Source organism: Triturus cristatus, chromosome 7 (genome assembly GCF_964204655.1).
Source record: "Triturus cristatus chromosome 7, aTriCri1.1, whole genome shotgun sequence".
Taxonomy (NCBI): domain Eukaryota; kingdom Metazoa; phylum Chordata; class Amphibia; order Caudata; family Salamandridae; genus Triturus; species Triturus cristatus.
The window spans coordinates 1,298,701,838-1,298,717,426 of NC_140590.1; the positions used below are offsets into that span (position 1 = coordinate 1,298,701,838).

Consider the following 15,589-nt stretch of genomic DNA (forward strand, 5'->3'; position numbering starts at 1 on the left):
TTCGAGACGTCAGATCTGAACTCATATCCAATTCCCTCGACTTCTATCCTTTTTAGGCTCAAGGCTTTTGCCAATATCTTTTCTTTCAGGGAAAAGGTTAAAAAATTAAGCAACATTTTTATGGGTTTTGTCCTCTTAATATTTAACCTGAAAGGGTCTTTGTGCACCCTTTGCAAATCTTTAGCTATGTCGTCCTCTGACTCTTCCATCTGTAGTTCCTTTAATCAACTTTACCACAAAAGATTTTACATCTTCACCTTCTTTTCCTTCCGGTACTTTTAGAATCTTTATATTATTTTTTCTTTGGAAATTCATCCTTTCTAACCTGTCCTGTTGCAGCTTTTCTTCTGATTTTAACCTTATTAATTCAGAGCAGTTTGCTTGAACTTTTTCTCTTAATTCTTTCACCTCCCCTTCTAGCGTTGTTGTCCTACAGCCTAGAACGTCTATCTTTTTCTCAAGAGTTTCGCAAGCTTGTCTAATTTCTTTCGGATTTTCTTCAGAGGTTTCGAATCTATTCCTGATCTCAGCAATTAGCGCCATCATGAGAGTTTTGATAGCTGGATCCTCATTCTCCGCCTGGTTTAACCTCTGCTCCAGAGCTCCATCAAGAGTATTACTTGTTTGTTCCATTTGAATTGTTAGAATCTGCCCCTTTTCAACTACAGATTGTTTTTCAGGCTGATTTTCAGAGGCTTTTCCTTCTAGAGACAGTGACACCAAAGGCTGATATCTATTTGGTTGAATATCCTGACTCCAATCCCCACCTCCTGCCAAGTCCCACTCCTTAGACATTGCAACCTGTTCTATGCTCACCTTTCCCTGCAAGTTCCTCTGCGCATCTGTTTCTGTGTCAGCCAGGTTTACTGTTTTGGGTAAAATTTTGAAGAAGGCTTTAAGAGAAGGAGTGATTTTCACTTTGAGTTCTGGCGTACGTTTCCTTATCTTTATTTTATTTACATTCGCTTTAACTTTAACCTTCACTGCTAAGGGCTCCTAGGCTGTGGCAGTAACTAAAGAGTGTTCAGGTTGTGCATTAACAGAGTTACACATTTTTTCAGAAAAGGTTTTCTCTAATTTGTCCTTCCCCCTCAGGCTCCTCAACGCACAGCGGGATAACCCCTCCCTCTGGGTTGTCCCACTCACCCCAGCTCTTCTCCTTCCAGGCACCCACGGTAGAGTGTAGTCTGGGGTTTCTGCGTCATCCCCTGAGTCGAATGGTGGAGACGGGATCGGCGCTCTTTAAGACCTTCTCCTTTCCCCCAGTAATGGCTTGTCCCGCTTGTCAGCTTCCCCAGCAGTTTCCCCAGCCGTGTACTCAGTACCGCTGTTCCCGCGGCCACCTTTCCCCCGGAAGGGAATCCTTGCAGTCGCTCCTCTTCCCCTTCGATACTCCAGAGCCGCTCTGGACCAAGGGCTTCCGATCACTGAAGCGGACGCCACGTCAGACGCCGTCTTTGCTCACTCGACCGCAGCCAGAGTCCTGTGCCTTTTTCGTGAGTGAAATTATTCTTTTAATGAATTTAAACGGTAAAAAATATGCTTTCCTGCATCTTATGCATCTTTAGGAGTCTTTTATTAAAACACGCCGCACCATCGCTCGCCGAGATATTTCCCACTCCAAGGTTACTCCCGCGACTCGCTACCTGCCGGCCGCCATGTTTTCCCGCGAAAACACGAAGACCTGTATCTTAAAATAAAGTACAAAGTATAATTTGATAAAATTGGTCTGGATCGCCTTATTGAGTCGTGTGTCCATTAATGATCACTGTTGTGCAATAAATGTCTTACACTTTTCTGTGTTAGGCCTAAGGCTGCTGGCCCACACTACCACTAATAGAGCACTTTGGGGTTTACATTGAGCCCTGTAGACTTCTGGGGAACCCCTGGACATTGTGCACGGTATTACCACCAAGTGGCAATATCATATACAGAGCCAGCTTCCTACAGTAGGTGTGACACCTCTGCCCAGGATGTGCATTGTTTCCGGTTCCAGAGAGCATAGGCTCACTAACCAGGGGTCTAGAAACGTGTGTGTGTGACAGCCTGCCTAAAGCCAGTCAGTACCCACACCAGGGTTGGTAGGTTTTTAGGGGGCACCTTTGAGCTGCCCTCTGAGTACATTACAATAAATCCCACATTGGCATCAGTGTGGATTTACTACCAGAGTTGTTTTGTACCAAACACTCCTGGGTTCAGTGAAGCCATCATGGTGTGGTGGAACTCGAGCTGTTAAGTTTGCAGCCAATGTACTCTCTATGGCTTCACTGGCCCTTACAATATTAAGAAATATACCACAATACTGTAGGGGAACATCTGCTCATGCAGATATGCCCACTCCTGGGATATGATACTAAAAACAATGGTCCTTGACCAGATGGTTAATACAAGAGAGCCAAATGCTTCACTTAGTCAATTACTTTTATGATCCTGAGCTCAGAAACCAAAACTCTTTTTAAAGGAAGGAGCTCACAATACTTAATATTGAGTATTGTGAGCTCCTTCCTTTAAAAAGAGTTTTGGTTTCTGAGCTCAGGATCATAAAATTAATTGACTAAGTGAAGCATTTGGCTCTCTTGTATTAACAATCTGGTCAAGGGCCATTGTTTTTAGTATCAAGTCTATACCCAGGTCCCCAAACCATGGGTTACCCCATTTTTGTAATGGCTCACTCCTGGGATATAGCGCACCCTGCCTTGTGGCTGGTAACGCCTGCTAGAGGGTTGATTTACCTATATCTTGTGTAGTGCTAGCTGGCATGGAAGACAGGCAGTGTTCCATGTAGACTTTGTTTTGTCTGCCCCAGGGCATTCATGCTGCAGTGGCAGTCTGCACGGCCCAGGTGAGGGGTCCCATGGGGACCCTCTTCAGTCTAAATGCCCTAGGTACCCATGTACCTGTTACTAGGGACTTACAGGGGATCTGAAGGGCCAATTGTGAATCTGTTTTAGGGAAAGAACACTGGTACTGGGAACCTGGACAGCAGGAACAAAGTACTCTAGTCAAGTTGCATCAAAAGCCAGGCAAAACGTGTGTGTGGGTGTGTGTGTGTGTGGCTGGGGGGAGGGAGTACTGCAACAGATCCTCATTTTCTCACACTTCAGCCAACAAAGAAAGTGCCTTCTGCGAACAATGTCTCCTAAGATAAAACATGCCAAGATTAAAACTTGCAATTAAAAAGCCACCAACAGATTAGTGCAACAGATTATCAGCGATTTCCCATTGAACTCTCTGCAAATGTTGGAAAGGTTTTCGTTTTACCACAATTGCATAAAAATTGTTACTTTTCAGACTATTTAGATTACACATTTGCACAATATACGAACAAACTCAAAACAAAGCTGCCTTCTGAGCCATGCTACTGCACATAGTAAAGTTTCAAAGGGAACCATGAAATGTAATTTCTACAAACATCTACCACTGTACACAGAAACCCTCCGCAATTTTTAAACTGACAGAGAACGTTTGCCTACATTTCCGATGTCATCAGGGTTTCATTACAAAGAAAATCTCACCATGCACTGAAAATGATTTCCCAAAGCAGAGAAAAACCAGTAAGTCAAGGTACACCAAATATCTTTAAAAAGGTTTGCATTTGGGAAACATCATAGACCTTTGTATACCATCACGGTGTATACCATCACGATTGTATGCCATCTGGCGTCAGCAGTCTTACTCACGCTTTTCTGCAGTAACTGTGTTCACTTTTGGAGTAAAGCTGTCCACCATCTTGGCACAGGTAGTAGATGTGTGCAATCTTGAACAATAAGGTTGTTGCGGTACAACAGAATGAACAAGCATTTGAAATGAAATAGGGCTCGCATTTATGCGAGTTTGAGCTACTGCCATTGTAAATGACATTGCCTTTTATTTATGTGTTGATTTTCAAAACATAAATAAAAGGCATTGTCATTTACAATGGCAATAGCTTAAACTCTCGCCAATGCGAGACCTATTGCATTGCAAATGTCTGCTTTTTAGTGAGGTCGGTCCTGTAAGGGCAGCGCACACGGATCACACAAGGGCTTCAGGAAGAACTGTAGTAAGAGATTTGAGGCCATAGTCATCTGGGAATCAGGACAAGATTAATTCAAAAGGGGCTTGCATCACAAAGCACCCATGTACTCAATGAGTGTTGGCTCACAGAAGATTAAAAGAAAAAGTGTCCTACTGAATACAGCTCAAATCTAAAAGGCCCTCCCAAGCTGTCACTATGACTTACAGTCTACCAGATTCCACCTTCATAAAATCCAGATAAAACATCCTCCCACTCTGGGATTTGAAACTCATGGTTGAAGCCATTGTAATTTCAACCTTTCTTAGTGGCCGCCCCCCAAAAAATGCATCCCGATTGACATGTGTTCTTCATGCTGCTTCTCTTTCAATGTACGTCACATAGGTGCATACTGCCTACATCCAACCTCAAAACTTCACTAGTGCTACAAAAATAATTAGCAAAAAAAATACAAATATATTGAAAACAAAATAAAACTTAATGGACGTTCTTTTCAGGTCGGTGAGAAATATAATTGATATCACATTTTTGGGGGAGTGCAGTAAAAACGTTACACTTCGCCCAACTTCCAGGTCTCAAGAACAGAGATTGCTGGAGAAGGACAAGCTTGGAGGTACAGAGGTATATGTACAACGTGAAACTCAAATCTCTGTACACGTTGGTGACAGTAAAACAAAATCGCACAAAGAACATAGAAAATATAGCGAAGCAAGATGGAGAGCCCGAAACGATGCTGCTAGCCACTGATAGCCCCACTAGTTTAAGGTTCACATGTATGCTGAATGTGTTTCCTGTAATTAACCCCCCATAGTGCTGGCAGCGAGGAGCAGTAAAATGACTAGGAGGCTGCAATGAACACCACATGTTCGGGCTACAGGTCGCCCCTCCCAAAACAGCAGCACCCCTAGAGACTAGAGCACGTTATTGTGGGCAAACACGTCAGGCCAGTCCCATTCACTAGCCGGGCATTTCAATTGAACAGCAATTACTACCGGTAGCCGGCAATGCAATATGTGTAGGTCCTGCAAGCTGGTATAGACCATGTACACAGTGCACAAGTGAACCCCGTACAGCTCCCGGTATCCTTTTCCCTCCTGAAGTACGTGGGGAGAGGGGGCGTGACAGTGGGGTCACACTGCAGCAAAGACTGGGCATGTTATCTTTAACCGGAATCTCCGACTGCCCATTTCATATGGGTTTATCAGCATATTGTGCCTACAGAGTTTATTTTCTCGGCACCAGACCAGGCAACAACATTAGTCGACAGTTATGTCATTGAAAAAGTCCAGCTTTTCCTGGTGTGTCGCATCGAATGCGTTCCAATAGGCTTTCTGCAGAGTTAGCGAGGATTGGACCCGGTTACACGGGCTTGCTTTAAGGGCATTGCATCACCCCACCACTTACACAAATACAGAGAATGCTGCAAGGAAGGCTGGAGGTTTTAAACGCCCCAAAGCTGCTCTGCATGACTAGGTGATGCAGTTCACCGTCTGCTGAGCCCTGCGCCCTGTCGGGGCCGGAGGCGACAACACGGACACCTACAAGCCTCCACCAGGCTCGGGCTAAAAGGAATCGAAGCCCCCTTAATAGCAAGCAATATAGTCCAAGTAGACAGTAGCTCTTTTGAAAAGCACAGCGCTCTTGAAAAATGTAAACCAAAGTTAAAGTACACAATACAAAAACGCAAGCCTACTAATGCAACCTTTTAAAAATGCGCCATACAACCTACGTGCCTCGAAATGCATACAAAAAATGTAAACGAAAGTTAACGTGAACAATACAAAAATGCATGAAATAGTAAAAGAGTTAACTTGAACAATAGAAAGACGCATGCAATAGTAAAAGAAAAACGTGCCGAAACTTAATATAAAACCCACCGTCTCACACCGCCAGTGAAACATCCAGTCGAGGTGGGCGTGGCCTTAAGGTGACCGGATGGCAACCCTAAGGGGCTAAAGACACTATGGTGCAATTAACAAACTGGGTTTAACAAACAGTGACGACAAGCGTCGCTCGCCAATCAAAATTACAGGCGGAGCAGAGACACGAATCCGGATCGATTCCAAGAGGCTCTCGCATTGGCGAGGGCAGCGCATGCGCGCTAACGCCAGGCGAAACCTAAAAACTCAACATCTATATTAGCAGTTGTTGCAAACTTTGGCTGCTGATTTTCTGGTAAGTACCAAACTAATGCACCAAAGTTGTGACAAATGCCTGCCTAATGATCATTATGTTTGGCACAGGTAAAAGGATACCTTTATATATGTGTAGTTTTCTGCAGAGATCTCCCACACATGAAGTCCAGATAGACATGGGCACCAAAGAAAAACAACTCCAGGAGGTTATTGTGACACACACAAGAGAACATCAAAAAGACGTGTAAGAGGGGCCAGAGAGGGCTAAGAATAGATAAGAGTCAGAAATAGAGTGATGTCATAGTTTTAGAGTGATAAAACAACATTGAAGTGTTAAATGACACCAAAACAGGAAAAAGAGAAAAGATTTAAAATGACGAGAGTTCGGAGAAGAGAGGAGGACATAACAAATAGATAGAGAAGTTCAACAGACAAAGAATGAGAGATCATGGCAATTTAACTGAAGGCATACTTACGTTTTCCTGGTTCCCCATGTCTGGTTTATGCCAGGTTTCGATTTTGATAAAGAAGTCATCTTTCATGTACTCGTTCTGGATGAAAGATCAGAAGGAATGGGTCAGGGGAAACTGCAACCACCAGAGCAAGGACACTACAGTCACTGGGATAGGGAACCACTTGAGGAACACTTTCCAATTTCCGTGGTTGACAGCACACAACGAGGAATGACAGTCACCGGGTTCTTTAGCACAGGACGAGCAGACAACGGTCAGAAGGACTGACACAGCAGGATGAGTCCATAGTCATAAGATAAATACACGAGGAGGGACCAAATGTGACAAGGGCATTCATTGAATACTGCAACAAAAGCATTCAGCAACACATTCACGGAAGGTGGAGGAGCACTGAGATAAAAAAAGAACAGGAAGCACATGAGGGAGAGCACAAAGCCTAATAGGATTGTCAGTACTCAAGGTTGGAAACCAAACATGCCAGTGCAGAACAGGGGGGACTTTAATCATTGATCAACAATACATGAGAATATGCACGATGATCTTTAAGAATGACCTCATGTAGCTCACAAGGACAGGGCACAGCATGAGTAGACAAGCTACATTCACGAGGAATGGAAGCGCTCAAGGAGACACATCTGTATAGAGACCAGAAACATACAAAAGACACAAGGGCTGACACACAAAGGTAGGCACTATGGTCGCCATGAGATTAAATAGTCATCTAAAACACTGAATGAAGAAGGAAATCATGATTGTAATGGACAGTTGTGCATGAGAGTGGGATTTTTACCATGACCAACAGTGAACTAAAAGAGACCCCAAGCTCAGCCCGACAGTTATTACACGAGTGGCACAGCAACATTAGTAGACCCCATAATAGGAAGAGCAACACATTGCTTCCAAAGGGATCATGCTTGGAGGGTCACCACACTCACCAGGAAAAGAGTGTCTTAAGCCAATACCATGCACACCACGCTTTGGAGTTAATGGAGTTTGGTACAATGCTCACCAAAACTTTCAGCAACATGCAATTGAAATAGAAGCATAGACTTACTGTGACAACTGAGGGCCGAAGTCAAGGCAAGGCAGGAACAAGAAAAAATAAAAAGATAATGCGTTATATATATATATATCACTGCACAAAAACAATGCAAATAAGGAAAGCAATGGTTCACCATTGGAGGTTACAACTGAGGTGAACTGGTGCATTTGTGTGTGGTCTGAGGAGTATTTTAACATCATTGCAGATCATCATGTAAAACTACCAACCTTCTTTCTTATAAGGCAGGTTAGGTTGCTCTTTCTCAAAATCTCATACAATGCCGAAAAAAAGCCTACTTGTAACACTGTCACTCATATAGCTACTACAAAAGATGCCTGAAAGTTTACTTTAAACATCTGACCAGGAGAATAGTCTTCTTAACCTGCTGTGTACACACGCCACTTGACCAACAGTACTTCATTAGCACATCAACAAAACCCCACTATCACTTCTTGATGCCCCCTATTCCTAGCCATTTGCAATGGAGGTACGATTACACAAAATCTCAAGTCACAAGTGATTCCGAAATAAATACACGAGCATACCTCGTATTCTATTCAATAAACATTTCTGCAGACCAAACATTATCATAACTGTTGAACCAAGCTTGCCCTACACTATGTAATGTCTAGTTGTAAAGCACACTATCACCCAAGAGGATATCTTGGCACTGGCAAGTCAAAAATGCCCAATCTAAGAAATGGATTTCTATTGATGATGGATGATTAGATGAATAAACTGGGTATAACCTCGGCTAACTGAAAGAGAAAATCAAATTATTTCCAAGTCTATAAAACCGAGTTCCCAGTTATATCTAACATTTCCGCTGTATTTGCTGGGCCATATATAAACGTATGCAACATCACTCCAAAATATGCTAATTCAGTATGACAATACCTTACTCCTGCAGGCTCGGTCTTTATGTTGTGTCCTGCAGCCTCGAAAAACGGAGCAGTTTGCTATGATCTCGCAAGTGAAAGCAGCTCCTGGCGTTGAATACAGCCCTTAAGAAACCTAGAAATGCCTGTTATGCACATTTCTTATGAGCTGGCATTACCCCAGAGACTCGTGTTTTCCAAGAGCGTTTCCATCTCTGAAAATCCTTCAGAAGTGCTTCAAATTTGCGAACATGTGATGGTTAAAAATATATATTTTTGAGTCTCGGCTGGGACGCTTAAACTTAATCTACCCGTGTCAAAATAAATGTGTCCGTCAGGAACGCAACTGGTGCGCGTGTAAAGCACTCTGATACTTTCGGGTCGCCCTATATAACACTCCAAAAATTAAAATATATATATTGGGACAGTAATGTGCTTGAGACGCACGTTTAATGGCACAGGGCGTCCTAACTCCTGCTGTTCAACTTTTGGACCAATAAGCACAGGACAATGTTTAAAGTGCAGCCCAAGATGGCTCAGGTTAACACCCCTGCGGGTATATATGTGTGCTCGCAGTGAAACAGGAGGCGGCTGTTTCCTAAAGAGAGTGTAGAAGCGGCAGTGAGGGCGACTCCATTGGGATGTCACTCTAAAGACCGCCAGAGTCAGCCCCAGACGCGTAAATGTGGTGACTCTCAGCCCAGTGTCCAGGGTCAGACAGCGCGTAGCTTGGCAGAGCCGGGACTCTCCGCTGCAGCACAGTGCCATATATCTTTAACCAATTACCGCACACAAAAGGCCCCCGGGAGCTCCACGCTGGGCCAGCCTGAGAGGACAGGGGGGGAGGAGACCAGAGCAGCAGCCGAACACGGGAGCCGACAGCGGGGGGAGAGGACGCCATTAACACCACCGCCTTTCTCCGAGGTCAAGCAGAAATGCCTTGGAGAAACGCAGCGGTGTTTTCGGATTCGGGCCGTGTTTTCTTTCTCTCCTCTTGCCATTGGCTGGAATGTTTACATTCCAGAGGAGAGAAAGAAAGTAAAAAACACGCCCCCGAATCCGAAAAAGACGGGGCTTGTTTGGAGAGACAATGCTCTTCTCCAATGGCTGACCAGTATTTCAGAGGCCAGCCAATGGAGAAGAGGTAAAAAAAAAGGGGCGGGTTAAAGCCCCTCTCCTAACATTAAATCTCGGAGCGAGACTGCGCAAGCGCAGCCTTCGAGCCAAGACCTAAAAAGAAAGCAGAACAGTGATACAGATGCTTCGGTCTCAGCTTGCCCCGCCACACTCCATGCGTCTAAAAACACAGCTGCGAGCAGGAGTCACACATGCCCGTGTTTATATACATTGGTTCCTGAAGTCAAAATGAGATCCGGTAATTCACTGGCCCAATCAACCCACCGACCCATTAGGGACTGCTAGTCTGCTTTTGATTGGCCAGCACAATTCAGTGCATATTTAGTTACAACTTTGTAGTGTGAAGTAAGTTCTACCTACTGATGAGGGGGAAGTGAAATAAGTAAATAGAAATGCACTAAACGGAAAGCATTTTAAAGTGAAATGAAGTGCAACTAAAACAAAATGCATGGCCGCCATAATTTAATGAAAGGAGAAAAAAACAAGCATTGAAAATGCAATCGGTCTCGCCTTTCATTAAGTTAAAGCCATTTGCTTTGCTATACAATACCATTAGCAAAGCAAATGGCTTTAGCTTAATCAAAGGCGAGACCCATTGCATTTGCAATGCAATCGGTCTCACCTTTGGGCCTTATAAGTGTTTAGCCATGCATTATATTATCGCACATTACTACAATGGACTGTGTGGCAGTGATTATAAGTGTGGCAGTAGATTTGGCACTAGTTTCATCAACTTCATTCTCTCAATCAACACAGCACCTAACACCGCTTAGAAGGCAAAAAGTGCCACTCAAACACTCCATAAGTGGGGAAATCCTCAAACCACAGCATTAAAACCTACACAAAGGGTACAGCTCAATACCCTAACAAAACATCAGAAGCATAAACTTCTTATTCTCATATATCCAATTGCTCCAGACAGAGCATTATAGAGGCAAGTTCATTAATCACAATAATAGAATGCATTTCAACATTCTTTAAAACAACCCGCCAGTGCCTACAATAGGGAACAATTTTTAAACTCATAATATCTGTTCCACCCAAACGCAGAACTAAAGCCACATAGGTGGCGACACTATGCCCCCAACTGCACAACCCCACTACTCACAGAAATAATACTTGTAGATTCATAAAGATGCATTAGACACATGGTTCATGCTCATGCCCGTAGGACCAAATGCATAAACGCATTACGTTTTGGAGTAACACCAGACACATAGATACACTATAACAGAGACTCAAGTCAGATCAATGAATACATTGTCCCAAATGCTCACACTGATATGAGGGCACATCACTGGCATAAGTGAGTATACAATTGCTGAAAATCTAATCTAATCTAACTAATAAAGTAATATTCCAGACATCCACCCAGACACTGCTGCATAACAGTCATTCATAAAAGCACTATTTGGTTGAGAACATTTTGGAATTGAGAGATTCACTTTTCTTTAGGGCCACACAAAATGCAATGTCTACCAATCATTGGTCCTGCTATGAAATAAACGTCCAAACGCAGAGTACAAATTTGTTTTGTTCCCTTGTGCCCCGTTTAGATCCCTTGTGACCTTAATCATGACAAGCCAGTTGTATGTTAAGGCCAACACCCTTACTATAGATGTTTTCAAGCATATTGCCTGACACTTAATATTTGCTTGCTTGAAAACATATCTGCATTATAACCCTAGCAGCCTAAAAAGCAGACTATTTTAAAGGGTGACGTTTTGTTTCTCAATAAACAATACAGTGAAGAAATGTTCATTGTTCACAACCCACACATGGGGTTTATTGAAAACACATTTATAACAATTACCCAACAATCCGAGGAACGTTCATGGATTGACGGAGGAGGTTATCGAGGATGGGGGTTATTCTGACTGTTTCAACCACCTGCGTTTTTCACTCCTTCAATGTATACTTAAGTATGATGTCTTTGCTTATATATTTTATGCATCCTCATGTCCTGCGCTGTAGTGCAACTTTTTCTTTTCCTTTGTGTATGTAAAGCGCTCTGATACCCCCGGGTCTAGCTAGCGCTATATAAAACTTTATAAATAAAAATAAGTGGGGGATGAGAGAGCACTAAAAACGGCTGTCGTAACGGCAACAGAGGCCCCTGCAGCCCCTTTGGTGGGGGCGGGGGGGCAAGGGGGTGGAGACAGCCCTATCTCCAGGAGGCCCCTTCAGCTCATTACCTCTGTCTGTTATTTAAAAAGAACCCTGAGTGACCGGTTGAGGACCAATTTAGGCTAATGTGCTCAGTGTGTAATTCCCATTCCAATGTTATTTCCCTTTCTGTAGAAATCTGTCCCTTTACGCCTTCCTCCCCTCGATTTATTATTAATGGAATATGTTAAGCACTGGCTTTAAAATGTATGCAAATGCTTATAGGCGGGGGAAGGGCACACATACATGCACTATAAGCAGATGTTGGGGAGGGGAAGCCTGAAGAGACGTGCTCAAAACTAGCTCTATTGTTTTCCAAGATTTTAGTACGTCGTGCCTCTGCTTCCAACCGGCATTAATGCTCTATCATCGAGCTTCATTTTATTTTATTTTTTTAATCCAAAGTGGTGGCATTTCTCAACGTTTTCCCAAAGCCCTATTAAAAATATACATTGCTTAAAACCAATTTTAAACTGGAATTGTCACAATATTTCTCGTTCAGTTAACTCACTGATATTTCCAATCGCTGGCACATATGACCTATGGGTTAGAAAAGCATTTCCAAGTGTCACGCTGCTGCCTTCCGTGTCGATAGCTAGAAGCCATTTCCTGAAGCTTCTACAGCCCTGTAAAGGGGCCGCCAGCCGGCTGGAAGACTTACACTAAGAGGCGTCATGCTGGGACATCCGTTTGGAGGCTAGAGAGCTCAGTGGACAGCCACTTACTGGGGGTCGCCATATTATCACTTCACCGCCCAACCACCCCTTCCCCGCCCTATGGCACTACCACCCACCATCATACAAGGGTCTTGCTTTTGGATGTCGGTGAGTTAGGACCGGTATTGCTACACCGTCCGGTGAATAACTGGATAAATTAACGGCTTTTTGCTAACGTGCAGATATGCGTTCATCAAGTTTCTAGTGAGCGAACACCAAGTCTAAATGTTCACTTCGGCTTTGATGTGTCTTTTAAAATTAACCACGGGTGTCAACAGCACCTGAGTCACTGGAAAGGCTCACTGAAATGCACCAGACAGGAAGACATTCGCCCGGCTCATTTGCACTTTCCCAGGCCGTGCCAATGCACCCTGGCAGCATCGAGTGGCCAAGGAGGAGACAAAAGGCACTATAATGTTGTGAAGAATAATCGTACACAAGGAGGATTCTTCTCAGATGTATTCGTATACTTAAACCCCCAAGACGGCACCGCGATGTAGACACAACCGTCAGCTGGAGCTCCGTAACTCGAATGCAGCAAGCATTCTACAAACTCAGCGTATACATAACTCTAGAATAGACAACATTCGAGCACACGTTCGAGTCCAACACAACATACAACACCACAGCCTGCTCCCACATGCTCGCGGCACTCACCATCTCCCCGAACGCATCCTTGCTGAGCCGCTGGGTCAGCTTTATGGTCCCCATGAAGACGAAGAAGAGCCTGAGAGCTACGGACAGGGCCACCATGGTCACGGTCCTGGGGGAGGCAATGCGGAAGACGGGATGAGCGGACGTGCAGATCTGCTCCATCAGGAGATGGTGGGGAGCCTCACCATCGAGCCAGAGCTCCACAGCGCGAGGAAGAGGAGAGACTAGCGAACAGATGCACAGCGCTAGCTAGAAACCACACCATAAGTTAACTGCAGGCATTGCTAATGCGATTTGCATGTTTACATGCAATGCGCGTGCATGACTTTGAACACAAACCATGCACAGCGGGCAGTTGCATTTATCTGTGCAGTAAGTTAGAGGGGGGGTGAACCTGAGGCGCAGTTCAGGAGCCCAATGGGCAGCAAATGGTCGCCGGTATTCTGGTGGGAAAGCTCAAAATCGCAAACGTGATCCAAGAAGCAGGCGACTAATCTACACTCGGAGGTTAGAACAAGCACTCGAAAAAAAAGTTTAAATAAATGTAGCGCGGTGACCCTAAATCGGGCGCCGCTCACCGAAATAAAGAAAACCAGCCCTGAAAAGGGGGTGGGTAGTGGTGGAGAGAACGACAGAGGAGGGATCAAATCCAGGTGGGCCGGGTCAAAAGAGGCCAGGGTGGCAACCCTCAGTATAATGTTTGCCTCCGATGCAATCATTACACTGTGCTTTGCCTAATCTATGATGCAAAACGACACCCACAAATCAAAAATGGAAGCGGTGCCAAGACACGACTTCTGGAATCGTATCGATTCCAAGAAGCCCTTGTATGACAAGAACAGCGCATGCGCTGCTTTCATCAGGCCAAGACCTAAAAACTGTCACATGAGTGTACACAAGGATTTCAGCAGCAAGTGTAAAATACAGTACCAATGACTTCAAAAGTTGAGACGAACAGAAGCATTCAAGGACACCAAATCTGTTCTATTATTTGCAAAGCCTACAAAGTGGTACCCAGTAATGTCATGCGATCATTTTTTAACATCCTCAATGCTTTAAACTGTTTGGCTGAGACCTCTGTCATTATGCAAGTACACATTCACTTTCACCCATACAGGACGTTATGCGCATTTAAAAAATACTGTCTGAAATGGATGACATTTTCATACAGAGAAAACATCCATTTGTGGGCCACTGCAAGACGTCTCTACCTTTGTAAACTCTACTTTTCTTAGTGACACTATTTCAGGATATTTTAAAGTACTAATGGACAAGAGCTACTTCGCCTATGGGGCTTCCTCATACGGCCTTGTACAGGCTATCGTGCAAAAGATCACTCCAATTGTAGCCTTAGTGTTAAGGGGAAATTGACAAGAGCTCTACATGAGGTGTTTTATTAAAATAGGCCCCAATCATCCCTCTTCTCAGCAACCCACCAATGCCTGTAACAAGCATGTCTTCAACTGATTTGCTCTCAGAGTTCCTAATGAAGGTCATTATGATCATAACAAGGGAGCAATCAGATACTTCCGAATGTTCTCAATTGAGACTGGACAGATTCAAAGCCAAGATTCTCACAACTATAACGGAACTGATATCAATGATCAGCTATGCTGAAGTTGAAATGCTTTTCGGACTAAGTTGTAAACAGTAACATCCTGTTGGAAAGGTAAAGACTGGTGGAAGACCAGGAAAAATACCTTGGGACGAATGGCTTCCAGCCTAAAACGAAATATCCTGTGAATCAGACTCTGTATTTTTTTCAATTCACTGCTAGTGATTAGCCAAGCTTTTTTTGTTATTTAGTATTTATACCCATCTCCAGGCCAATGTTACTGGCAAACATCCCCTTCATTTGAAACTCCTTGTTGATGTCCTCAAGATGCATTTCCTTAGTGATTTAAAGAGATTGGGAGTGGGTATTTGTGACCACTTCTTTGATGTCTGACCCCATTAGAAAGGGCCCCAGGGCAGACCGGGACTACTGGGCCTCAAACCTGGTGGAAGAGGAGCCTCACCACTGATATCCTGTGGTCGGTATACCTATGGCTAGGCAAACTGGGCTACATACATTCTTTTCTGCACTTGTCTCACAGGGTAGTGAGGGCTTGCAGTCAAAGTCTCTCAGGGAGGTCGTGTGGGGTTGATAAGAGCGCAGAACTCTACATAGAAACAAATGATACAATAAAATATTGTCCATCTCAGTGCTTAGCTTAGTAAAACGAAAATACTTTAACACTGCAAAAGATAACACTACACAAAACCACGTGGCTCACCTACAGAGTTGGAATTCCAACCAGATCCCTAGGTAAATATTTTCACTACACCACTAAGGCACCGCCTTCCTGTTCTAGAAGCAACTCTAGTGTCTAT

General features: G+C 44.0%; 1 protein-coding gene across 1 annotated transcript in view; it reads right to left on the minus strand.

The window, feature by feature from the left end:
• The window catches only part of LOC146811937 (phosphatidylinositol transfer protein beta isoform-like), a 376,865-nt gene that overhangs the window by 170,366 nt on the left and 190,910 nt on the right, over window positions 1–15,589 (minus strand). Inside the window, exons 5-6 of the mRNA XM_085618905.1 lie at window positions 7,678–7,685; window positions 6,627–6,701 (exon numbers count right to left, since the gene is read on the minus strand). Of these exons, the coding sequence (XP_085475031.1) occupies window positions 6,627–6,701; window positions 7,678–7,685 (83 nt within the window). The remainder of the gene's footprint in view (window positions 1–6,626; window positions 6,702–7,677; window positions 7,686–15,589) is intronic.